This window comes from Rhipicephalus microplus, unplaced genomic scaffold (genome assembly GCF_043290135.1).
Source record: "Rhipicephalus microplus isolate Deutch F79 unplaced genomic scaffold, USDA_Rmic scaffold_24, whole genome shotgun sequence".
In the NCBI taxonomy this organism is placed as follows: domain Eukaryota; kingdom Metazoa; phylum Arthropoda; class Arachnida; order Ixodida; family Ixodidae; genus Rhipicephalus; species Rhipicephalus microplus.
Window position 1 is genome coordinate 9,877,263 of NW_027464597.1, and position 27,822 is coordinate 9,905,084.

General features: G+C 43.9%; 1 protein-coding gene across 1 annotated transcript in view; it reads left to right on the forward strand.

Annotated features, from left to right (window-relative positions):
- Positions 1-27,512, forward strand: part of LOC142786453 (mitochondrial ribosome-associated GTPase 1-like) — a 28,025-nt gene extending 513 nt beyond the window's left edge. The window contains exons 2-10 of the mRNA XM_075884151.1: positions 291-355; positions 7,417-7,608; positions 9,347-9,403; positions 11,189-11,282; positions 11,986-12,047; positions 16,227-16,323; positions 24,434-24,515; positions 25,956-26,062; positions 26,908-27,512. Coding sequence (XP_075740266.1) covers positions 291-355; positions 7,417-7,608; positions 9,347-9,403; positions 11,189-11,282; positions 11,986-12,047; positions 16,227-16,323; positions 24,434-24,515; positions 25,956-26,062; positions 26,908-27,047 — 896 coding nt within the window. The 3' untranslated portion in view covers positions 27,048-27,512. The remainder of the gene's footprint in view (positions 1-290; positions 356-7,416; positions 7,609-9,346; positions 9,404-11,188; positions 11,283-11,985; positions 12,048-16,226; positions 16,324-24,433; positions 24,516-25,955; positions 26,063-26,907) is intronic.
- Positions 27,513-27,822: the final 310 nt, after the last annotated feature.

Sequence of the window (27,822 nt, forward strand, 5' to 3'; positions counted from 1 at the left end):
AAAAAAAAAAGAGTTCGCTTTCTTTTGGCATCATATCTTTCTGGAGACAGTTTCAGTTAACATTTGACATGACTTCGTTTATGGTGCAGGCATTGAAAGCTTTGATGAAACCTGGTAGCTGTTTCTCGGAATGAGCCCTTACTCCAGAATGCATTTTACATATCCCTTGCTACATCTGCCTAGAACGCACGCGCAAGAAAGACCGCCTTATCTTGCAAACTTCATTTATAATTAATTCATACTTGAATACATATGCTTACCATCTAGACCAATGCCTTCAATTTGTGCAGGCATGAAGGACATGCAGCGCAAGCTCAAGTCAGTGGATTGTGTCCTGGAACTTCACGATGCCCGAGTATCCTTTTAAAAGCTTGAAATTGACAGGACTTTGGGTGTCTGCTGCAGGTTCTGATGACCAATAGACAAAAAAAGATCAGCTCTTAGTTACTTTACCAAATAGTATTGGCTGGGCAATATTCTGCTGGTGTCCTTCCACCCCAGCGGAATATTGTTTCTTTGGGCCACTCTGACTGGGACCTTGCTTTACCATACGGGACATTTGCGTTGAGGACTTTGACCTAGAACCCACGAGGTAGTTTCTTAATGGTTAACACCGTCTGTAGAAAACAGATTGGAGATGGAGCTCGGAGAGGAGGAGGAAGAAATGACCAGGGGCACGCTCTGTATATATACTTTTTTAATCTCGTTCTGTCACCAATAAACCGAAGACTTATCGATTCTGCGGTCTCTCTGGTCCTTCTGAAACATGGGGCTGTGAACAGGATATCTGAAAACAAACGCTAAGACTTCAACCCCATTCGCAACAACGGGTTGAAGAACGAAACAGTGGTGTCTGGCTCAAGGACGAACCGTCGAGGGAAGGACCACGACCGATGACTGTTGGCGACGCACAGACACAGGCAAGAGCTCTTTCAACATGTTTTAAGCACGAATAAAGAGGTCCTATAGAAGAAGCAGAAGACACTTCAAGCAAATGTGACAATGCTTATGAGCGAAATCGATAAGAATATAGAAGAAAATGCCAATCGAACGCAGCTTATGACGCTACTAAACCAGATGAAGAGCGTGTCACAGACGCTAAGACAAGTTAACGAACAGATTGAACCACTCATCGAAGAAGAAGACACGGTGGCAGAATTTGAAAGAGTTTTGCAGTATGAAATAAAAATTGTCGCCGCAACGACAAAAATAGAGGAGCAATTGCGCGTATTAGAACAAGCGATGCAACTGACTACGTGATTAGTCAGAGAACAGACGAGCTCAGTGTAAGGTACTAACCAAATCTCGGAGACGCAAGAGCTGGTAAGTTGCCACGTCTTGAGATGATCAAGTTTGATGGGAAAAAACAGCATGACCAAGGTTTTGGCATCAGTTCGAGACATCAGTGCATAACAGATTGAACATGCTGAAGAATAAAAAATTTAATTACCTTCTGGCGTCTCTGAGCGGGGAGGCTGCGTCTCTTATAGAAGGTTTGCAGTTTTCTGATCAGAATTACGAGCATGCGATCAATTTTTTGAAAGAAACCTTTGGACGACAAGATAATTAAGAGAGATCTACATAAAAGAGCTAGTAAACGTGGAAGCAGTGAAGAGTCCTAAAGATGTAGATGGGTTGAAGAAACTCTTCCAAACGTTGCAAGTGAACACACGAGCATTGCAGTCGTTAGGAGTGGAAATGGATAGTTACGCCACAGTGATAGCGCTTGTTATAAAATCTGCGCTACCGGTGGATATGAGGACTGAGATGAATATGCAGGAGATATGAAAAAGCGACAATAGACCAGTAACTACGGAACCGGACTCAGCGTTAAGAGACAGCACGAGCAGTTTGAAAGAAATTATGCAGTTTTGAAAGCTATAAATACGCAGCAGACAAGAAACTCGAGAGGAAAAATGCGACGTGACCCAGTCACCACGCAGTACGAGGCGGACTAGAACATCTATGCCTCAAAGCACCTTGATGAAAAAATGCATCTCCTGTGATATGACTGGACATTACATGAAAGATTGCAAAAGAAGCATTACTATGTAACAGAAGAAAGAAGCCTTGCAACGGGAGCGAAGGTGCTTCAGATGCACCAGACCTCACCACATGGCGAAGATATGTCGCGCTAACGTACGCTGCAAAACATGCAAGGGAAGGCATGCGGCATCCATGTGTCGACCGCATACGCCTGCAGGAAAGTCAGCACAGCAGCAAAGCGGTGATGATGTTGAGCAAGTACATATAGGCATGCAACCTGACCGGTTAGACACCAGCAAGTCCTGCAATATGCACGCACAGCAGTCTGGTGAACACAAGTGCATACTGCTGCAGACAGCCTTTCCGTGGACGGAGGGAGAAGATAGCGGGTGCTACGCACAAATTCTGCTGGACAATGGGAGCCAGAGGACATTAATCCTCAAAAAACTGTCAAGAAAACTCGTGTGCAAGGTAAAAAGATCCAAAAGGATTATCGTAGGATCATTTGGAGGAGGAGAGATGGAACTAGACATGAAAGTCGTCGAGGTCAGCGTGAGGAAGGACCCCTCATCAGAGCCAGTCACGATTCAGGCGCTTGAGATAGAAGTTATATCCTGTGACGTGCTACCATCCCCACCATTGACAATACACGAAAGAGCAAGATCGATGGGAATTTGTTTGGCTGATGACAGTGAGAAGAAGGACAAAGGAAGAAAAAATGTGGAAAATTTCATATTAATTGGAGAAGATTATTACTGGACCGTAGTCACTGGTCGCATTCGCGAAATTCATCCAAAAGTAATGGCAATAGAAACGATGTTGGGATGGACAATCCAAGGTCCTGTAGGACTTCATTGTGTGCCAATGAAATCATCGAATGTTATGGTACTCAAGGTCAGTGCCAAGTCAGACATGACTGTCGACGAACTGCAGCGATTCTGGGACATGGAAAACATGTGAATCAAGGAGAAACCAGCAACAAAGATGAGAGATGACCATGTGCTAGAGTACGTTCGACAAACAATGGATTTCAAAGCAGGAAGATACCAAGTGCGGCTACCATAGAAGGAAAACGTAACATTGGGCGACAACAACACCATTGCAGAGAAGAGGCTTGTCCAGGTGACAAAAAAATTACACAAGGATAAAGATGACTTCGTAGCCTACAACAAAGCTATCCGAGAGTACTTCGAGCAAGAAATAGCAGAAAATGATGAAGAAGATGCCAGATCAAATATACAGAAGAGATTTGTATACTACGTGCCGCATCAAGTGGTAATTAAGAAGGACCAAACAACGACAAAGATACAGATCGTCTTTGACACATCGTCAAGCCAGAATCCAGGGGAATCCTTCAATGACAACTTGGAAAATGGGCCAAACCTAAACCCCGACATCACAAGTTTGCTGATGAACTTTCGACACCACAAGATCGCCATGTCATCTGACGTAGAAAAGGCATTTTTACAGATCAAAATACATGAAAATGACCGAGACGCACTGCGATTTGTGTGGTGGGAAAGAATACCCAGCGAAGATATACCAAGCCCGAAGATAAAAACGTGGAGGATGACGAGGGTTACTTTCGGAACTACACCAAGTAGCTTTCTTCTAGCGGCCACAGTTCATTGACATTTAGATAAATTCGAATAGAAATATCCTGCAGTTTGTGGCGCAGCTCCAGAAAAGAATCTACGTCGATGACGTCTTACTAGGGGCTGATGAATACTCGACATCGACAAAGATATACAAAGAAGCAAGAGACATTTTTCGTAATGTTGGAATGAACTTAAGAAAAGTGACTTCCCATGATGCCGAACTAAGAAAACTATTTGATGAAGAAGGAGATGATCTGGATGGAGAGATAAGAAAAAAGGGACAAATCAAGATTTTGGGACTGAAATAGAATTTCGTAGACGACGTGTTGAGCTTTCCCGACACTACATGGCGAAATGACAAGGACATGAGACAACTCTCAAAAAGACAGGTTTTGCAAGCTACGGCAAGGCTATACGACCCTCTAGGTTTTTTGACATCATTTTCACTTACAGCAAAAATATTTCCGCAAAAAATTTGGATGGAAACACTGAAATGGGATGACCCATTACTAAGCCAGCATCGATCAGCTTGGAAGGACTGGTCGGAGGAGCTTCAGCACTTGGATGACTTCACCGTTAAAAGATGCTGTGACAACAGGCAAGCTGAAGTGAAAGCATCAATTCTACACGTGTTTTCCGATGCAAGTTCAATGGCGTAAGGAGCAGCAACATACATTGGTAACAGAATACTCCTATGGAAGCAATGAAACCAACTTAATCTTTGCAAGAGGTAGAGTCGCTCCAATCAAAAAGATTACACTAGCAAGAATAGAGTTGTTGGCTGCCACAATATCAGTCAGATTGGCCAGTCATATAACTGAGAATTTCATCAGGAAACTAAGGAGTGTGAAATTCTGGACTGACTCTCAAATTGTATTATGCTGAATAAAGTCAAACAAGACGAAAGATCTGTTTGCAACTGCGCAGCAATGTATGACAACATGAATCTGTACGGCACGGACATCTTTGAAGACGATTAAGGTGTCCTAAGAGTAAAAAGGAGGCTTCAGTGGAGTGATTTGAGCTTTGACGAGAAGCACCCTATTGTTTTGCCAAGAGAGAGTCACTTTTCAGAACTCCTAGTTCTGAACGCGCATCAAGTGATAATGCACGGTGGCGTTGCGACAATATTGACACATCTACGAACGAGGTTTTGGATTGTGCGTGGCCGACAGATGGTGAAATATGTTATAAATAAATGCATCACATGTAGAAGGTTTAATTCTAGATCAATGGCACAAGAAATTTCTCCACTACTGGCTGACAGGATAACGCAGACGAGGCCATTCGACACAGTTGTTATAGACTTTGCTGGACTGCTAAGTTCTCGAGAGGAGAAAGACGGCAAAATTACGAAGTTCTACATTGTGATATTTACATGTGCAGTAACAAGAGCCGTACAACTGGAGGCGGTCAAGAGGATGTCATCAGAAGGGTTTATACAAGCATTTCGAAGATTCGTGGCTAGAAGAGGATTGTGTACAACTATATACAGTGATAACGCAAGAGCATTCAAGAAATCTGAGAAAAAGATGAACAAGATATTAAAGATGGAAGGTGAAAGGGTGCAACAGTATACCAGTAACCTGAAAATAAAATGGTAGTTTATTGTAGAGTTAGCTCCATGGTGGGGAGGATTTTATGAAAGACTGATCAGAATATTTAAGACGTCCATGGCAAAAACTATAGGTGCTCGACCTTTGGATGAAGAACTATGAACTGTGGTTGTTGAAGCAGAAGGAATAATTAACAACCGGCCTCTTACTTATGTGTATGATGATCCTAACGAGCCACAACCCATCACACCGGTGGACGTTATAGGTGGCAGGCTAGCAATGAACAAGCAGGAAGACAACAGACTGGAGAATACAGTTTGTTGAATTACTGGAGTGCAAAAAAAAACAGGCAATTATAAGATGGTGGACCAGAGGGAAAAAAGAGTACCTGAGGCAGCTTAAGTGTGCCAGCAGAAAAATAGAGGGTCACTCAAGTGTACAAGAAGGAGATGCACTTATGCTTGGAGAAGCGCGCAAAAGAACACAGTGGAAAGTCTGCAAGGTCGAAAAGATTTGCTCAGGCAAGGATGGACTAGTGAGAACATGCTTGCTTTGTACACCTGAAGGCAAATTAGTCAAGAGGCCGATTCAACTGTTGTATTCGCTCGAAGGTTGCTTTGGTTGAATCTGGCCGGGGGGAAGATATAGAAAACAGATCAAAGATGGAGCCCGGAGACGAGGAAGAAGAAGTGACCAGGGGCACGCTCTGTATATATTTTTTTAATCTTGTTCTGTCAACAATAAGCCGATGACGTATCGGTTTTGTGGTCTTTTTGGTCCTTCTGGAACACCGTCTATTCCTTACTGAGTGTTTGGGAGTTTGCCATTCTACATTTAGCTCAGTGTCGCCGTGAGCTGGAGGTTAGCCACATTGTGTACAACAAACTATCAGTGCGCATCTGTTACAGTGGACTCACATGTGACGCACATTCAGATATTACGGCCCGTTGTTTTTACAAAGCTTGGTCTTCATATATTATTAGTGTTACAAGTCCTGCTTTTAATGAACCCAGCTTTCATGACTTCTAGCAGTGATAAACGAAATCATGGACCTATATTGCCCAAATGAGGCATATATAGTATACTTTGATTTGGCAATGTGTGCATTCTGTAGTACACTGCTGCAACATTTTTCAGCCGCTCACGGAAAGTTTGAAGGTTTGCATTTTTTTAAGGGAAAGATCACATTGGTGGTAGGGTTCGTTATTTACTAGCTAACCTTGGATTTTTTATCGTTTTTAACAAGATAGCGTTAAAGAGCTCGTTTTGCAGAAATATTTTTGTCGGCGTCGTTGCTTGTGAGCGAAAAATCATCTTATGCCTAACCGAGAATTTTGCAAATAAAATAAATAAATAATGTAAAAACCCTAGAGCAGAGTGGGGACCGAAGCAGGGCTCTTGGGGGATAGAACTTGGGTCGTCTGTGCGGCAAGCGAATGTTCTACCACACGGTTACGCCTCTGCCAATGAAAAGAGTGAAAAGAACTTTCTCTGCTTGTAAATGCAGTGAAAGTAGCTTTCATGCTTCACAAATGCACGTGTCTTGTATACATGTTTCACAATGCAACATGATATATTGCAGTAATAATGAGTGCTACAAGCGCCCATTGCCAACGGGAGTCAGAATATTAGATTATCATAATGGCTCTGTCGTTGAAAGCCGGTACACCAGTACATACGGTACACATGCTACTGCACCTATTCCCTTAAGTCCACGTAGTGGGTGCATAGCAAATTCAGAAAGATTTCATGCACTGTTTGAAGTGCACATTGCGAATTGGATGTCGCTATCGCATTCAACTTCGACAAAGCTTTATAGGGTCCCCCAATTTTTGTAATCACTTTGAAATTTTACTAATAAAAAAATAAATGGCAGTGTAGTGAAAGTTTAGTCATTTCAATGCATGCCCTGGATCTTATTTTGAATATTACAAAATTAAAGTAAACCTTTAGGTTGTTGCCGAAAATGCATCTACTTTCAATATTTCATACGTCTTCTATACTGCACGGAACAATGCAGTACTTACTGCGTACAATTTTGCGTGCATTATGTCTCACATATTCCTGCACATGTTATTCCTTGCACAATATGACGCACAAGTGCATGTTCTCGTACATGTGTCTTATTTCGCATAGTCTACAAATAATCCTGCTCGTACTACGTCAGGTATAATCTTGTACATAATCTGCACATAATTCCACACATGTTGCTCGTTATGTTGCATGTGTTGTGGGTGAAGCAGAAATTTTTTCTTAACTGTTGCCGATGGCGACAGGTTCCATTGAGCGGCCGAAATCCGCACTTTCTGTCCATGCTTGCGGCCATCAAACCACACGTGCTGCTTCTCAACAAGGCCGACCTCGCCGACCCCAACCTCAAGGCGACTGTTGCCCAGCAGTTGCGTGACCAGGGCACACAAAACGTCCTCCACATCCGCAGTACGGAGCCGAGCCGCAACGTTGATAAGGTTGGTGGATCTGCACAACCAATGCTGAGCAATGTCTTTGAACCCTGCAATGCTCCAACTTAGACTCACCTAGATACTAGCTCATATTTCTAATTTTTGAGTGCAAAGGACTGAAAGCATTGTCTGTAGTACTAACAATTATTTTTCATCCGCTGTATAGTAGGTGAGCGGCCACGGTTTAGTGCATTGTTAAAGCAGTACTGACCCGATTTTGAGGCACCGCAAGAGACATTTTCATTTCAAAGGTTTCGTCGCATAGCTTCTGCATGCCAGCACCACTGCAATGAACTAGACAACGCAGTTTACTGATTTTGCAAAGGTTGCGTCCTGCATGCAGGCATAGATAATTGAAATCGCTAGACGACACCCCACTCACCAGCACTGTGTGTATGTAGTACGTACTTTCTTAAGTGTTGCGTCTTTTCGCGCTGGTTAATCTGTCTTAAGGATAAGCCAGCTCGCCCAAGCAGTGGTTTTAATGCCACTCATCATTGTTTGTGTGCAATAAATAGCAGATGATGAAGCTTCTGCTGCTAGCCAGTGATGTCTGACCATGTCTGCTGTGAAACGGCACCCTCAATATTAAAACCGAACCTTTTTTTTTTAAGGTAGCAATATTTCAAATACATTGAATGCATTTCCAGGCACTGCAATACTCATTTCAGTGCTCTTTACACCAGTGTTCTCATTTAGAACAACAAGCTAACTGAAATCATGTCAGCACTTTAAACTCAAGGTTGTGGGTAGAATCCCGGTTGGGATCTCTGCGTTTAATGGGCAACCAAGTGCCTGAACGCTTGTGTACATGCATTGCATTGTGCAGCTGATAAATTTTACACAGCATGTGCCATTTTCTTGAAACAACAGCTCAAAAGTCGATAAATGTGAGAAATGTTGAAGCACCAAGTTCACTGATTTATCAATTCCCGACAAAAATAAGAGATATGGCAATTTTATGGAACCATACCCATAGACAGGGAGTTGGGTGTCTGAGAAGCGAAGACAGGCTAGCGATGCAGGAGGTTGTGGGAATGAGCCAAGTACAAAGCTTTGTCTAGCCTTTTCCGTAAATTGTAAATTTGCTCGGAACTGTAGGGTGCAGTAGCCACAGAGAATTGATATTTCTGAATGATTGCTCAGACGTATGTCTCGCCTGCATAAGAAGGCTAAATCTACATACAATGCCCACGAAATGAAACAGTACGACAGAACAACTCTTACGTGGAGGTGCTCGAGATAAGTGCGCCTTGGAGCTGTTAATCTGGCCCCGCTGCGGTGGTCTAGTGTCTAAGGTACTCGGCTGCTGACCCGCAAGTCGTGGGATCGAATCCCGGCTGCGGCGGCTGCATTTTTGATGGAGGCGGAAATGTTGTAGGCCCGTGTGTTCAGATTTGGGTGCACGTTAAAGAACCCCAGGTGTTCAAAATTTTCGGAGCCCTCCACTACGGCATCTCTCATAATCATATGGTGGTTTTGGGACGTTAAACTCCACGTATCATCATCATCATCGAGCTGTTAAACTGGTTACTAAAGTTTATGTTGGCTCTGATATAGGTGTGCCTGCCAGCATTACGACAATTCGACGTATATTAAGGGCGGTGGCAACTAATATACACACTCTTTACTTAGTCCTATGTTGTTCCCTCTCAGCTCAATGCATGTGTAAATAATTCATGACAGCATCTGTATTGATTCAATGTTCACATGTGTGTCAGGGATATGAAAACATACTTTGCAGATTGTGCCCATGGTTGCAGACCTAATTCGCAAGTCGGAGCGCTACAACCGGTTCGAGGTGAGTACTGTAGGGGTCTGCATGTTGCTCACCTAGCTGCCTCGATAAGGTGCAGCCAAGCATGGCTCGATAAAGCTGTAAGAAACAGGGGTAATGGAAATTTTGTTACATAGGGATTAGACATTCAGATTTTAAGAAAGTGTGCGCTTCATCGCTGGTGCTGTCAGTTAGACAAAGCCTCCTCATAATGTAATGGTAAACCTGCATTAAATGCATCAACCGTGTATTTATGACATAAAGGAGATCAAAAAGAAAGCTGTGAAGAAACTGAGAAGCGTACATACTGTTAAATTTGCACATCTCTAGTTCGAACAAGATACAGTAGTGCCCTATTTAGAAGCTTTTATTAACCGTAAGAGATATGTACTTGAAAATCATAGTTTATTTCACATTATCATAAAAACCAGTGAGGTAAGTTTTATCAAAACATTTTTACAGGTCAGAGAGTCACTTATAGTCAATGACCACCAACAAGCAGTTCAATTGCCACTAGTAAAACGTTACGTACAATTTCAAGTGACAGGTCAATAAAACACATCTTCAAATTTTCACTGCATTGTCGGTGCACCTGAAGTTCCGAGTTCACCAAAAATTTTCTTGTCAAGTCATCTCTTCTGGCTCGTGCAGTACTGCAAGCTTTCCAGAGTTCATGGAGCACCTTCAGTTGCTCTCTGAATATACAGTCCACTCTTCCAGAAAATGCCTTCTTGAAAATTGCTCAACAACTGCAGTCAACATCTACATGGCAGAGTTCAGGTGTCTTCACAAACCACACACATACATTGACCTTACGCATCAAACGAGACACTTTCTATCAGTCGTGTCAGACAAGCGTTCCTGGTAGCTGTGCTTTATTGGCAATATGTGCTCCCTTTGATACTGTACTACTGCACTTGACCTCTCGGACGTATGAGCATAGTTCGCCCATACCAATGCAAGAGTGCTGTATGTAGTGCCATCTGACCGAAGATTACTTTTATGAATGCTTAGTTTTTTCATGAAGGAATGGCTGGTACTTCCATCTTCTGAGAACAATTTAGTTAGGCACTGATATGTGATAATAAGCAGTTTGTTATAACCATGTTTATACTGTTGAGCCTCTGCGCTAGTGTAATACATCCATTCATGTGCCTGTATGGATACTAAACCTGTTTTATGCAACTGAGCCTGTGAAACTGTTCATACAGCAACTTGTAACTGTGTGACACTACCGTGTACAGTAATTCAAACAAAACTGTGTGCATCTCTATAGTTTGAACTAGCAGATGTTGACTGTATAATTATGAAGTTTCCTCACAGAACTTGATTGCAAGCATGATGCAACGTCTTGCAATCTTCTCAATCTCTCAATACAGAATGGATGAAGGAATGGAATTTCGGGAGCCTTTTGGTCACCTTGACTTTCTTCACATATATATCGTAATTACTGCAATACACTTAAAAATATAGTGCAATGAATCTCTCCTATGCCATCCTTGGCTTCATTATCTGCTGGTTTTGATTAAGATTGTGTAATCCAAAATGGGCAGTATATAGTCAACGTAGCAGTTGATTAAAGACAAAATGTGTTTTGTAGATACGTTAAGAAGGTTCATGCTTATGCTCATGTTTACTAATAATTAACAGTTCATCAATTTGGTGTGACAATGTTCTTCCTGTTCAATCTGTCCTAAGTTTAAAAATAGTTGCCGTAGTTCGCTGCTGCATCAAAATGGACTTCCACTGCCTTATGGATTCATTTATATTTTGCTAGCCAACGCAGGCCCACTGTGATTCTCGTTGCAGGCGTTTGACTACACCATCATGGTGATTGGCATTCCAAACGTTGGCAAGTCGTCTCTCATCAATGCCCTCCGGAAGATGCACCTGGGCAGGACAGGCAAGCCTTGTTCGTCGGCAGCTTCTCCAGTGTGTAGAAAATATCGTGAGGGCGCAACTAAGCACAACACACAGGAAGAAACAGATGAGGACAGGTGCAAACTAGTTGGTAGTTTGCGCCTGCCCTCATCTGTTTTTTCTTGTGTGTTGTGTTTAGTTGCGCCCTCACGATGGTTTCTATTTGCAAAGCACCAACTTGCCCAACAGTCAACTCTTGTGAAGTTCTCCAGGGTGGTTGCTTTGGTATATTGTGTTTTATTTGTTACGTATTGTAACAGAAATAAAAAGAAATTGACTATAGTCGCCCTGTCATGGTAACAGCTACACCTTTGCACAGAACAGCGATAACATTGATAGTAATAAAGGTCGGAGATGAAGATGAAAGAATTGCATTATTTTATAAGTGAAATGAGCTAACGAGCAATAATGAAGTACTGGCATATAACCTCAAATGCCACTGTGAGCTCTAGTTGCAACACAAACCATATGGATTAACTATAGTCAAGTACTCTTATAGCTTTGCCGTACTAACAAAAAAAAGTGAAGTAATTCGTTTAATCAAGAATCGCTTTATTTCAAACATTTTTTATATCAAGGCTTAACATTTAAAATGAGTATCTCTTTGAATTGGCTTGAATGTGATTTGCAAAGCCAGCAGTAACAGTGAGATTAGTAGCGATAACCTGTCACACATGTTGTCGCAGGCCCCGCCACGCGTGTTGGTGCTACAGCAGGCGTCACCATGCGTGTCCTGGAACGCATCAAGGTGCGTAATCTCAACTTCATTGTAAATGAGCTATATAGAGATGCTGCATGCAAATCATTGGGTTGTAGCAACAGGCATCTCTGGAATTGTGGTTATTCAGCTACTACTACTTACTTTATTTGTGCAAACTGAGAATTAAACAGGATAAAAGTTCCCAAATGAAGTGTGGTTGCCTTCGAATGGTTGAAGAAAAACTGCTCTTTATAATTAAAAAAAAATTTAATCATGTTTTATAAAACTTGAGTAGTTTATGTATATTTGCATGCTTATTTCAAATATGCAATCATTTTTCTAGCACTTCATGTAGTTATTGAAATATAAAACATTTTATGTGCCTCTTTGAGAGCACGATTTTTTTCTAAACTGAGTTGCAAAGTGTTCGATTGATATGTGGGGTTTAACGTCCCAAAACCATCATATCGTTATGAGAGACGCCGTAGTGGAGGGCTACGGAAATTTCGACCACCTGGGGTTCTTTAACGTGCACCCAAATCTGAGCACACGGGCCTCGGCATTTTCGCCTCCATCGAAAATGCAGCCGCCGCAGCCGTGATTCGATCCGGCGACCTGCGGGTCAGTAGCAGAGTACCTTAGCCACTAGATCATCGCGGCGGGGCAGAGTTGCAAAGTAAATGAGCATATTGCAATACTATGAAATAAGAACTTCATGCACTAGGACAAAAGTGGATGTTCTGAACACACGTGAACACAAGTTATCGCGTGCTGAACTTTCAAGAATGTGTCGATGTTAAAGGAGCCCGGCAACACTTTTTCAAGTAGCCATGGAATGGATTCACTGAAGGAGCTTATTGCCTCACGAATTAACCGCTGCAAAGATTTTTTATAATCTGTCCAGTACAAATGGAGTTAAAAAAGTTTGTTGCATGCTGTAATTGCATCCTCTCTTCTCTTGTCCCGACAAAAGTGCTGGAAGCTGAGCAGGGAGGGATGGCATGGGGAAAAAATATTTCATGTGTGCCTGGTTACCTTGAGTACTTTTTTCTCATTTTTTTCGCTAACATACGCGGTTTTTCAATGCGATTGTGCACGCACGCATGGACAAGTTAGGGCCTCCCACCGCAGTCCATGCATAGGTGTACATAGGTATGCGCTCCATGGTGGGAAGGGGGGGGGGGGGGGCGCAAAGTTAGCACCATGCATTGACATCATGGGAAGGGAAGCGCAATTCAGTCCCATACATTGACATTATAGGAAGGGGGGCACAGTCAGCCCCATATATTGACATTATGAGGAGGGAGGCACAATTCACTCTCATACATTGACATTATAGGGAGCGGTATGCAAAGCCAGCCCCATACATTGATATTACAGGGAGGGGGACACAGTTAGCCCCATACATTCACATTGTAGGGAGGGAAGCGCAATTCAGTCCCATGGTTAGAGATTGCAAACATTGTGGCAGTTGAGGAAGTGTGCCACTAGGTGCCACCACTGAGTCAAAAATTGTGCCCGCGCTGCGCTTCCCGAGCAAGTGGTGACAGGAACTCATTGAGACATTGTACTCTGTTTCGCTCTCGTACTCCCGCACCCCTTCCTGAGCCTTGTGTCTCTCGTGTCCCCTCGCTCGACACACGCCTCAGAAGGCTTCGTCTTTCACCGTCGCTAGTTTGGCGGCACAGGCTACCCAAGAGCCTATTTTTACGTATCGTGTCGTTGCGTGCTTGTAATGCGATTGCATGTAATTCAGGGTCATCTGTGGAACTTATTAGCCTATGAATCGAAATGTTTTTTGTCACGGTAAGATGCGGGTCCTAAAAAAGAAAAGCTTTCAATATTCAGTCATCTGTTCAGCTTTACTACTGTTACTAATAAAACTATTAAGGCGAAATGCAAGTACAAGATTGCTAAAACGTATTCTTGCTGCACTATGTGTCAAACCGCAAAAGTACGCGATTTACACCTTTTTTCATAAGGCAGTCTCGAGAATCCTTGGCACCATAGAATCGACTCATAGCCGTAGCATCAATAGCGTTTATTTTCAAGCTCTAGATTGATCATCCTGTGGCTCCGAATTCACGTATGTATAAAGAATAAATTAAATAATTCACTTTATCTTTTAAGAGAGGTCGCAAAGGCACGTAAAGTATGATGCGGCTTTCAGAACACAAGGGAGCGCGAACAGCGGATATCATACTTCATAAACAAACTCAAATCACTAACCCATGGATTTAACAGAGTCCTTGGTGGCTGCATGCCTCTGCAACCTCTCGTAAAACACATAAAGTGAATTATTTAATTCATTCCCTATACACTAATTCGGACACAAAGGACAATCAATCTAGCTCTTGAAAATAAACGCAATCAATGCTACAGGCGTGAGCCGGCGCATGGTATTGCAAATATATATATTTTTCTGTTTTTATGCATTTTTATGATCTTTTTTGCTTATTTCTAAAGATTCTCTATTTCTTTTTACTTGAGTATTATCATGGCCAATGTTTTCCATAGGCTGGAGCGGGTCGATCGTATGTATCTTCTTTTGTGTGTACGGCTCGTTGCTGTGAGCCAACCAACAAGTGACTGAACCTCCTGGACTTGGCCTCAAACCATGTGCGTGATGCGAAGAAGCGCAATTTCTTTACTTTTCCCCTTTTTTTTTGGTCGCTTCGTCAGTCGGCCATTTATCTACCTCTTGTGACAATACACGCACAACCCGCCCGCTTCCGGAAACACTCCGTCTCCACTTTTTTCTTCTTATTTTTTTCCTGCCTGATTAACATTCCAGCAAAAAAGAGTCACTGCCGATTCCTTCGCTAGTTCAACGTCTGTGATTTTTTTTTTTGTTTTTTTTTTTCCTTCTTTTGTGGCCCCTAAACTCATTGGGCGGCTCTTTGCTACGAGATGTGCCATTTCACTTACGTCCTCTGAAGAAGGCTGGACCGCCAGCGACACTTTTCCAAGTAGCCATGGAAGGGATTGACTAAAGAAGCTGATGACGTCATGAATTCACCACCACAACCATCTTTAAAATCTGTCCAATAAGAGCGGAGTTACAGAGAATTGTCGCATGCTGCAATTGCATTCTCTCGTCCGGATGAAAGTGCTGGAAGCTAAGCAGGGAGGGATAGCGTGGGGAGGAGGGGGAATCAACTTTATTGCTCCGCAGCCCTGATCCCAACGCCCAGCAAGACATCATCAGTCAAGCCCTTGCTGCTGCCATGTCTCAAGGGATTCCAACCGATGGTCAGGGGCGATGGCTAATGCCTGACGTTATTGTCTGATTTTTTTAAATAGTTTTCTCTCTCTCTCTAATAAGAAGACGCGGGCCTTAGGGTGGCTTCGCATGGGTAGGGACCTTTTTGGCCCAGGCAGCGATCGCTAGATGTGGCACGGGAAAAGAACACACCTCACACGTGCCTCGTGAACTTGAGCACTTCTTTTCTTTGAATATGTGGATTTTCAGTGCGACCAAGTGCACACGCATGAACAACTCACGAACTCCTGTGGCGGCCACGGTAATGACCGAGTGCACCATTCTCAAATTGGCCTATGGCTCATGCAATGGCTGTAACGAGTGATTTTTGCACTTGTATCGTCATTTGTCAAAAGAAGCGAAAGAAACTTTAGTTGACTTTGAGAATTTATTGTCAATTCCAAGACACATGCTACACTATAATATTTGGCTCGCATGTTCTCGGTAGGCCGGACTACAAATCTGCAGCATTTTGTGACCATGCTCAAAAAGTGCTGCAGGGCCCCTTTAAGCTGGGTATTTTGCTCATGTTCTAGACTGACAAAAAGCTTTCAATACATCGGTAGACCCCCTACCACAAATTCTGCCATTTTCTGCATGGGGTTTCAGGAGTAAAGGCATGACACTAAGAAATTCACAAGGCTGTACACTTGACAGATTGGGATTTTATCTTGATGCTCGTGCACTAAGCAATGCTTTTAGTATTTTCTCAGGTAACCACAAGCCAACTTACCTATGTTCATTGAATGTCAACTTACTCGCCATTTATTTATTTATTTTTCCAAAAGAAACAGAATGGCTTTTTATGACTTACCGAGTTTTATTAGAAGCAGATATCTGGGATCCCATTACATGCAGTTACATTAAAGTGACGTAGTAGCAGCATTCTGTGTTTTCAGTACTGTAGCTTTTTGTCTGGCAGTTAACTGACTGTATGAGTGACGCAAAGTGACCATACACCGCAGATCAGCGAGGACCCACTGATGTATCTGCTGGACACACCTGGCATTTTGAGTCCTGCCACAAACGACCCACAGACGGCGCTGCAGTTGGCACTGTGCGGTAAGCCAGCAGCGAAGTTCATTACATGCCCCATGAAACGCAAAAATTGGCCATCAGTGTTGGCGTGCCTTGGCGTCGTCATCAACACAAGGGAAGCAAGAAACCATCATCACGTCATGACTTGATTGTGCCGTGACAAGTCGCCAAAATTTTTGTTGTCTGCCTGGATGCAATGTGGGTTTGTTGGTTGATCGTGAATTGGCTTGTACCATAGTGTAAAGACAAATGAGGACAAATAAGGAAAGAGATATGTAATCAGACTTCATTATAACGAAGTCACACCTGCTCAAAAAACAGTTCGTTAAGTCCAAAAATTCGTTATAAACATATATTTGTAGCACTGTATCTATGACAGATATTCTTCATTTACTTTGTTAAAACCAATAATTTATTATGTCTTGCTTTGTCATAACCAATAATTCGTTATATTTAGGTTTGTTACATATCGAGGTTTGAGTGCAATACAGGAGAAATGCCGAGGTTGAAAGTTAGTGCCTGTGGTCGTCTTGGTTCTAAATTTTTTTCTGCGCTATGCTACAAGCCAGTTTGTGATGTCATCACATGAAATCGTCGCTTGGCCTAAAGTGGGCCGATCATGAAGGCAGTGCTAAACTAGACGATGTGAAGAAAGCTTGCAATGCCTTTGACCCTGTAGGCCGTGCAAAAACACGTTAGATGCAGAAAACCTTAAGAGGAGAGAGGAATAGAGCAAATACATGAACTGAGAAGAGAAAGCTTCTTTGTGTCTTCGAGCCCCTTCAAGTCGTCTTAGGCGAATGCAAAAGGGATGCTGTGGGTCGCAAATAGATGATGGGATAGTGGTGCAGCTGTTCAGTTATCATCATCACCTGCCTGAATATGCTCACTGCAGGACAAATGCCTCTCCCATCTTCCACCGGTCAACTCGGTTCTGTGCTTGCTGCTGCCACTTTATAGCGACAAACTTCCTAATCTCATCTGCCCACCAAAATTTCTGTCGCCCCCTCACATGCTTGCCTTCTCTTGGAATTTAGTTTATGGTACTCAATTACCAGTGGTTATCTTGCCTTCGCGCTACGTGTCCTGCCCATGACCATTTCTTCTTAATTTTGACTACGATGTCCTTAACACTCGTTTGTTCTCTGATACACTCTGCTCACTTGTCCCTTAAGAGTTACACCGTTCGTTGGGCAACATCAAAACAAGCCACCTCTTGGACTGTGCACACGTGCTTCGTAAACTACAACACCTTTTCATCTGCTAATTTAGGGGTAAAGCACCTTAGAGTCTTGGCTTGTCGGCATGTCAGGTTGTTATCACAGTCTATCATAAATAGGTATGCACCGCAAAAAAAAAGGGGGGGGGGGGGGTAAGTCCCACTATTCGCCACCGTTTCGCCCTATGCATATCCCGAGTTAAAGGTTCGTCGTTACTGCCTAAAACATTACGTTTGTCTTAGCAGTGGTGTCGGAATTCCTGACCAAACTTACCAAGGCGCTCAAGTCTCTTATTTAAAACCAGAGACACAAATGTGGATCTCTACAGTAAAGTTATCGATCTGAAACACCGCTTCTTGAAATGTATTCACAAACTGATGGTGCATTAGTGAACCGGTGGCAAGTGAAGCAGTAGAGAGTAAAGGTTTTGCTGTGCGAAACACCGGCACACTATGCATGATCTGCAACTCCCCAGGTTTTGCGTTAATGGAACTTGAGCACCCTTTTCTACATGACCCTTCACCACAACTTTTTGGCAGGACCTTGCGTATAAGTCGTAGCGGCATGTTTTTTTTCTTCTTCCAACCATATTGAAATCAAAGACGTGGGCTTCAACACCCTAAAAAAGATATTGCCAAGCTTGAGAACATGCTAAATAATCTAGTGAAGTATCAAGGTGTTTGAATACCATCATTGGTTTCTTTTTTTCGGAGATTTTAGTTAGATCATAATTTGAAAAATAATTTATTCATTTATCATACTGGTACCCACAGCACCTAATGGTATTACAGATGGAGGTGGGAGAGAATACAATATTACAATAGAGAAATGCGGATTCCAACAACATCAACATTGTAGTAAACGCAAATCACTGTCAACTGACGAAATGATACATGGGATGTACACGACATAAAGCAGGTTAAAGTTTTGTCCTCACACAACCGTGCGAGTGCAATGCTGAATACCCAGCAGTGAACTTAAAAATACTTCACGTGAAGTAATTTCTGCTACTTCAGAAGACTACCTATTCCACTGGCTTATTGTCCTGGAAAGAAATGACATTTTAAATGCATCAGTCCGGTAGCCTATTTCCTTTATCTAATTGGCATGATCTAGTCGCTGCGAAACATAATCCAGTTTACAAGAGTATCGTGACGGCACCAGACCTGTTCAGTTATGAAATACATTGTGAGAAAGTTTCAACCTCAGATATTCCCTTCATTCGCATAGAAATTCCGAACTAAGCTTTTCTTTTGCTATTGAAACACTGGAACTCCTGGTGTAATCGGAGCATACGATCCATACAGCCATGCTTGGAATTACGTGGGAAAGGGACATTGCAGTATTGTTGCACTTCCTTTCCTTTCTTTTCAGGATTCTCAGGTACTTCCCCTTCATTTAACTAAACAAAATTTCACTAAGCAATAATATTGTGTCGGTATTTCCTTAATAAGGAAGCATTCTATGGGGAAGAACAGTAGCGACTTGAACACATGATGTATCGAAATACACTCGCCTGCCTTGGCATTGTTGATGGAAGGGTGAACACCTGTTAATAATAGCAGGGCTTTATGTCCCAAGCAGGATCTAATTATGAGGGAATCCATAGTACAGGGCTTTGCAAATGCCCGCCATCTGGTCTCTTTAACAAGCACATAAAGATGAGCACACGAGATACTAGCACTTTGCTTATGTCAAAATGTGGCCATGGCGGCCGGGATTCGATCTTGTGACCTTTGGGTGAGCAGTCAAACACCGTGGCCACTGTACTAATATAAAAATAAAGAAAAAAGCGGCTTTTCACCGTGAAAAGACCTTGCTTCAGCCGAAAGCGTTGCCGTGTCACCGTGATGTCGCGACCGACTGCTTTGCACCTACAAGAAGCGCTTGGACCCACACTTCTACGAGTGCAGAAGGGTTTCTTGAAGGGCCAGTTGGTACATAATACTGAGTGGAACAGCGCAAAAAACGGGACGGAGAAAGATTGAACAGACGACACAAGTGCTGACTCAAAAACATTATCTCTTTTTCTAAAAGGGCGAGTGAAGGCTCACTGACGCACATGTTCCCTTTTGTCTCTATATGAAAAGCCTCGTTGATTTCGCACTCTGTCTTGTTACGATAACTTGAGAGTATCTTGCGTGCACGAAAGAGTGGGACGCAGCCACACAAGGAGCAATTGGCTCCCGAAATGCTGCTTGTTGAAGTCCTGAGATTATTTGCGTGCTCCCTCAGGTGGTCTTTCAAACAGCCACCAGTGTGTCCAGTATAGGACAGACCACAGGACAACGGAATGTCATACACTATGTTGCTCACACACTCAACATACTGCGTCCTGTGTTTCTGGATGCACGCATGCTCCTTGGGATTGTCATCGTTCACTTTCTTGCGAAGGCGGCCGAGGTTACGAGGAGCCGAGCAAACAAGTTTCACGCCTGGCTTGCCAACAATCCTCTTGAGTGTATGGCTCACACCGTGTATGTAAGGGGTGACCGAAATTTTCTGTCTGTCTACCCGACTGAACTACTCAGTGCCTTGGCAACAATTCTACTGAGCGAGCTTTCGAAACGTGGCTTCAGGACATGCCCAACGCAGGAAAAACGGAAACACAGGGTGCGGTATGCGTGCACTTTTCCCCTGGTTCTCCCGTGCTCTTCCGGTCACCTACTCGGCGTGTGGGACTGTCTGAAGAACTGTTGTCGCCCTACACTGGACCATTCCGTATCGTTCGCCAAGTGACAGACGTCACAAGTGTACGAGATTGTTCCAACTGATCCAACAAAGTCATCGTCAGCTCCGAGCGACACCGTTCACGTGGCTCGGCTAAGGCCCTATTACTCCCCTTCGACATCATCTGCGTAGATTTCAACATCATCGACATCTTCAACATCATCGGCGGCAGAAGCACCGGGACGGTGCTTCTACCGCCGGGGGTTATGGTACGTAACAGCCGCTAAACAGGGCTGCATGAAAGAGAAGGACGAAGTGAGTTTTGGTTTGAGGCTGGACTGGCGCCATCTTGCTCGTCGAGTTCTGTGCGCTGTAAATAGATCATTAAACAAGTTATTCATAACATTATTAAGGCTTGTATCCGCTTCAAATGAGGCAAGTCGCATACCACTTGGAAGCACAACAGACTGGTTAGACAAATTTGACACCCACAATGTACTTGTGCCACAGGCCACAGAGACAATACAGCAAGGCATGAGCATACCCTTCTTTGCGACGATTGATGTCGTCGGCTCAACAACAGGGTCGAATGCATCATTTTCCGCACTAGCGACAGTAACCTGAACGCTGGATAACAAACGGGGTGGTACGATGGAATCTTCACAGACGGCGAGGGTGTGCGAACAAACAGCAGGTTGGTCGGCAAGAAAAGGAGAGAAAAAAGCTTGCCGGCACCACAAACAAGAGTGGCACCGCACAGTTGCAGGAAATCTAGACCCAGAATCACATTATGCGTTGATTTAGCGAGCACTCTGAATTTGGCTTGAAAGACGTTATTAGAGATGTAGACGTTCGCAGTACACACACCAAGAGCTTGTAGTAATTCTCAACTCACAGCACGAAATGTGCTCGTATTATCCCACTTGAACATCACCTTATGAACTAATTGGGTTTTGAAATTCATGCTCATAACAGAGACACTTGCTCCCGCGTCCGCTAAAGCTGTCGTCGTAACATTGTCCACAAAAACACAAATCTTGTTATGACGCATAGTCACTGGTGGAGGCGAAGCGGCGTGTAGCTGAAGATGACTGGCAGCCTCACCTCCATTGGTCGCGCCGCCTAGTTTCCCGGCGGCTGTGAAGTGGGATGTCGTCGAGGAGATGAGGATCTTCGGTAGCGTGAACGTGGTGGCGCCAAGCTCCGCACAGACGCTGTTGAGTCACTGCGATGATTCCCCCGATGGTTTGGCCTGCTGTCAGAGTCTGAGGGCCAGAGTGTCTTGTTAACGTGCTGATTGCTGCGCCCGTAGAAAGCGCGTGGTCGCCTATAGGGCGGTGCTGCCGTGCGACGGCGATGGGGGCAGAATCGGGCGACGTGACCGCGGATGCCAGTGAAAGCTTATGGGACGTTCGCGGGGTGCGCTGTGGGAGGTCAGCAGAAGGATGAACGGCCCGGCCGTTCCATGCTTGATAACCGGTAGGTGGTCTGCGCACGTATTCGTCATCCAATGGGTAGTACGGACGCATAGTTTGGCTTGGCCCTCGAGGACGAGGCGTATAGTTGTAGGCATCAAGGGAGGCGGCGTTGATAGTCGTAGCGCTTAAGTCACAGGGGGAAAAGGGTTCTCGGACAGTAGGTGCCTGCCGAGAAGCCCCCTCGTGTAGGTCGAGCTTTTCGCGCACTACTTGGCGAATCATAAACGCCAGATCTGATGGAGTTGGATGCACGTTGACACTGGCAACATCAGTGACGTTAGGCAGGTAGCCATACTTTGGTGTAATTCGCCGCGCTTTCAGCGCTTCAAACGTACGGCAGTGCTTGATAATGTCATTTACACGCTCCAAACTTTCTTTTGCGGTGAGGAACTGGTAAACATCCTCCGCGATCCCTTTTAGAAGATGACCAACCTTGTCCTCTTCTGTCATCCAGGGGTCCAGTGCCTTGCACAACTTGAGGACCTCCTCGATATACGTCGTGCAGGTTTTTCCGGAGACTTGTGCTTGTTGCATATGAGTTTGCTCGGCATGCTTCTTCTTCGCTGCCGGATCCCCAAAGCACAACTTGATTTCATCGAGGAACTTCTGCCATGTCCTCGGGCTTCGTGGTTTTCAGACAATACAGATGCGGTTCCTTTGAGAAAGAGTCCCACACTGTTGAGCTGGTCGGTGGCATCCCAGCCATTAAACTGACTCGCCCGTTGGTAGGAGCTGAGTCACAAGTCGACATTTTCTGCAGCTTGTCTAGCGAAGGATGGAGGCTGGATGTAGGGCTGCCATGGAATGCGGGAAGCAGGTGGCCCGTTGTCATTGTTGTCGTGAGACGCCATCGCAGGTGGCAGACCAGCAAGTCGCCGGCTTCGGCAAAGCTCCGCGTATTGCACCTCAGCCGTCGATAAGTCGCCATTCGTCGGGGGTGCCGTTATCGTACCCAGCACCTCTCACTAAAACTGTTACGATGGGGCGTATTTATTGAAGAGCGAATGGCGAAGGCTAGCCGCACCGAGCTGCTTCCCAAACAAACCACTTCGTTCTCTTCTTCCACGCTTCACATGTTGCCACTTCAGCGTAAGAATATCAAGACAAAAGGAAACATGTGCGTGAGTGAGCCTTCACTCGCCCTCCTGGAAAAATAGATAATGTTTTTTAGTCAGCGCTTGTGTCGTGTGTTCAATCTTTTGCTGTTCTGTTTTTTGTGCTGTTCCCCTCAGTTCTATGAGTGCTTTTGCGCCAAAAAGTAGTTCCTCTAGAAGCCCTTACTTTGAGCGGAGATAAAATTTTAGTACAATTTCTTTTATTTTCCTGTTAGTATAAAACACACGAAAGAGTTCATGGTTTAAAGTCAGCTTGTGAGAGCGCGGTCTCACTGAAAGTGCTGGTGGATTGTCACGAACAGCGGAGGTGGCCATTTGGTTGAGGTCCATCAGCATAGAAAAACACGCTCTTCGATTACTTCATGAGCGCGGCGTGAAGGCGGTTTGGCACAATTTCTTGATGACACGGCGATGCCATTGGCTTGAAGGTCCTTTGATAGCAAAAAACTGCTTTTTTTTTTCTTCTGTTGTATCCCGAGTATAGCCCACTGCAGAGGGTGGTGAATGTGGTATGCACCTGAAGTAGTGACAGCGTTCTGCTGTTTATTGGTTGAAGCAGAAGTAGGGAGAAGAGGGACATGTTGTCGGGGCGGTGTTGTGCCGATTTGTGTAGAACACTACATCATGCCTCGAGGAAGGTAGGTCCACTGAGGAAAGTACAGCGAGCATTGTTGCACAACTGGCTTGTCCAAAGAAAGCTTCAACTGGTTTCTGTGCTTTCGATGTGGTGGAGATTCAAGTGGCCTAGTCCAGGCATGTTTGTTGCATGATTAAATGTGTTATTCCAAACACCAGTCGTCCGAGCAACTGACTATTCTCGTGTAGTGGGAGTGCGCTGCGAGTGCATAGCAGTGTGGCAAAATGCTTCTGTGTACACCCTGTTCAATGTAAAATGACAATCAGCGTTGTTTTATTGGACAGGTTACATGCTGATGTGTGACTACAGAAGGATATGCATTATACAAAATTGAAACAGAAATGAGCCACATTAAACAGACGTGTTCCACTTGGAATTCTTTAATGTATACCCAAGACACTGCACGTGATTGTTTTCACATTCTGCACCAATCACAATGTGGCAGTCACGACTGGAACTGAACACATGACCTTGCGGTCATTAGTAGAACACTCCAGTTACTACAGCAGGTCAAACGCGAATATTTGAGAAAAAGAAAAAGCTTCATACGAACCTTTCTCTGCTATAGCCAGTCCATTTCTGGAAAACTAATAAAGACGAACGTTGATGTAACAAATGCAGATGCTGTAACAAACTGTAGTAAAAATGTGTCAACGTATGTGGTAAAGATGACAAATGCTGAGGAATCATAGCCACCAGTGCCAAGCTTGATATTATTGCTTGTGCTCAGGCTCTGTGGCCTCTTTGCCTTGGCTATAGTTGCCACCTGATATAGACATAAATGTTTCTTGCCAATAGCAACACATCAAAATTAGTACAGATGTGTTTATATCAAATAAACCTTCATTACAAGGAGCTGTGATGCTGTTTCAGACTATATCTTTGGGTGTTTCTCCTTTGGCTTGATTAGGGAGAAATGTGGCAGGGTTTAAATGGGGTCAATGAGCATGTGAACATTGCAGCTGACGACTTTTGGCACGTGTAAAGCATGACCCTCAACATGTTCGTACGCAGGCTGTATGCTGGACCACCTGGTTGGAAACGTGCTAATGGCTGACTACCTGCTTTATTGGCTCAACCAGCAGCACAATTACAGGTGGGCACAGTGGTTTGATTGATTAGCGAAGTGCCTTCAATACTTCGTCTGTGCGTTGAACTAGCTGAATCACGTGGCTTGTTCTGACAATTCTCACATCTAAGGGCTAATTTAAGGGGAACTCCGGCATTCTTTTGATATGCACCGATTTCACTAAAACTTTTAACACATGTTTTCATTGGTACCGTGGTGATATGTGCCAAATTATACAACTGTAAGTCATTTAGTTTTTGAGAAAAAAATTTTTTAAATAGGTAGCTGATTCTGTAATCGCATTTGTAGATGCAGGCCACCCTGTGTATGTGATGTAAGGAACTACTTTTTTTTAAAAACCCTGGCTTTCCCAGCTGACGGATGCAGCGCACTTACTTCTACGAAGTGACGACAACGCGAGAACGGTTCAGTTCTGTCAGCTGCATACAGCGTGTTAGTTGTCGTTCACATCGGTTCTTACAATATTGGGCAAGGAGGACAGCAATTCGGGGCATGTCAGATGCTTCACGCGCCGGCGGGTCGAAATCAAAAAGCGATGCTTTCGCGCTCAGATAGTAGCTGCAATCATCGTCGAACTTGTCACTGGTAAGTTCAGACGAGCTAGCATAGCTTGATTCCGCGTCGGGTGACATCGCCAACTTGCTTTTCGTCGCTGTTTACACTCTGGCCAGCTGTGGCGGGGTGTAGCAGATCTCGTTCAATGCCCACCATGGATGACGGAGCAGCTCCTTGTTTTGGTTTCTGTTTTAGCTCACTGTTTATTGCTTGAACTTTTTGATGAGTGTCTGGGCAAAATGAACCACCCGAGCTTTTTCAGGACTGTCAATACTACTTGAAAACAGCATTATCTCAGCATGGTCCAAAATGCATTGGAGTTAGCAAAGTTTGCAATGCTGCGAACGCCTCTTTAAAACTTGTCTACGACCCGGGCAAAGTGTGTCAACTTGACTATTTTTTAATAGAAAACACTAACGTGTAGTCAACTGCAAAAGCATAAAGACCACAGGACTTTATTGAAAGCTAAATACCTTTACAGCTTTAGGATGGATTCTTAGGCGGCTTGGTTATCAGATTTCTGTAACATACTTAGATATGTACAGTTTGTCCCTGCTATCTTGGGGTAAGGTAATTAAAAAGAAGTTGCTTCGATGCACGAAAATGTGACTAATGCTGTTCTTGTTAATCGTCGCCTCATGCATGCTAGTGAATATTGTTGTCGAGGCTTGGTTAATTTTTTTTTTGGACATCTTCTACTCCATTACTTAAGACGAATGGAAAAGATATGAAAGGTCATCATATTAAAAAATGGTTATATCTGAGTTGGTAGTACAATGCCTCATATCTGTTCTAATTAAGGGAATAATGATTGTACGCCTGTGTAGCCACTCTGTATAGGATAAGAAAGTAGTGCTGTCATGTTGTCTGGCTATTTTCGCTCTGTTGCAGTTACGTTGACTACTTGGGGCTAGATGGGCCATGTGATGACATTCGACTTGTCCTGTACAAGACTGCAATCAACATGCGTGTATTAAACAAAGTGCGCACCTACGAAGGTATGTGGAGACAAACATGTCACTTGTCATTATGCACAACAAATATTCACTGCGCAAAAAGACTTTTAGCAGATATGACTCTCAGGATAGAGAAGTCACCGTATTTTTAAATATTCCGCTTGCTGAGCACTCTAGAGCAATGTGAAAGACTTGACACGTAGGTGCAGGGGTGGATTGCATTGTTTGAACATATGTGGCACATTTTTTAGCACAAGAATGTGCATGTACACGTGTGTACGTTTTTATGTTATTCAAACGTAAATGCATTATCTCATGATGGAGCAAGTTTAATCTAGCATTTAACAACAGAACAGTAGTGCAACCGTGCCTCTTTTGTCTCTGTCAACTCTCCAGTGTTGCTTTTCAACGAATTCCCCTGTTTTGAAGTAAAGTACATGGTTGAGAATATTTGTGGTGGCTATCCAACGCATGAAAAATACGGCAGTAGTGATGCATCACCTCTAACTAAGGCAGTAGAAGGTGTTGACAAATGCTGCCACAGGTTTCTTTCTGTCCTGTATGCCATATCTTTGAATGATATCAAGTGAAACTCGTATCACGAAGTTGCAAACAAGTGGCCACTCCCACATAATTATGACAGTATTGTACTCCATTGTGACCTTACTTGGTGCTTTTAGTGACAAAATTTCGATATTTCTGAGGACAAACTTCACTGGTTATTTGAAATAATTACCTAGTTTTCAACCTAAAGCATATTTTTGTGTCACATTGAGATATTGACCTGATGCGGAAAGTGACAACAGGTCAGGAATCGTCACTGGGGCAATGGACGGCTCTGCGAGGCGCGGATAAGTGGACTTGAGCCAAATCGTTTCTCGTTCCAGGATGGAGCCTGCGCCCCAACCAGGAGGCAGCAGCTGCCAACTTTATCCAGGGCTTTCGAAGAGGCCTTCTCGGCCGGATCACATTTCTGCCAGATTCAGAAAAAGGCAGCCTGGTCGCTGCAAGGCAACCCAGTGCGTAGTAGCTTAATTAGGTATAACTTGAGACCACTGCACGTGCATCGTAGATTCCTTCTTTGTGGAGTCGTTCACCTACCACTCATCATAACAAGACCCTTCATGCTAGCACAGGACACGTGAGAACTGTGACCCTGATAAGAAAGACGATAGAATGAACGAAAAACCAGTGCTTTGGATTATCTTCTACTGTGGGCAAATTTATTGTTTACACCCACACCCCCTTTGGCAATCAAGCATCCAGGTCAAGGTTTCATTGTCATTGCTTATTGCAAGGCTCATATAACATTGCTTTAAACCCACCTCTAGAAGCTGTTGCCACGTACGGCCTGCCAGAGGCTTCTACTGGACACTGGAGACGCATCTGCAGTGGTCTGAAGATGAATCCCAGCTGATCGCATGATCTTGTTTTTGTTTTCTGCGGATCCTTCACTTTGTCAACATGTGGTATAAACTGAATTGGCTTACCATGTTGTTACTGTGAAGATGGATGTTTATCAGCATTGTTAGGTGAAAATGTGCGAGCAAATACGCTAGCTGAGCCTTTTTTGAAGATGGCGGTGAAGCATGGAGGACATTGCTGTGCAGGGGTTGGTAACATAGTAGGAAGCTGCTCCTGCCTCGAGCGCACTATTTGTCAACTGGTCAAACTGCATCTTGGACACGCACAGCCTGTGCTAGTGAGAATCTGGGTGGTGTTGCACCTCCCTATTTCAAGTGATTTCAGGCTCCCAAGCAAAACTAGCTAGTCAGGCCTAATGCTGATCTTTTGCAGAGATG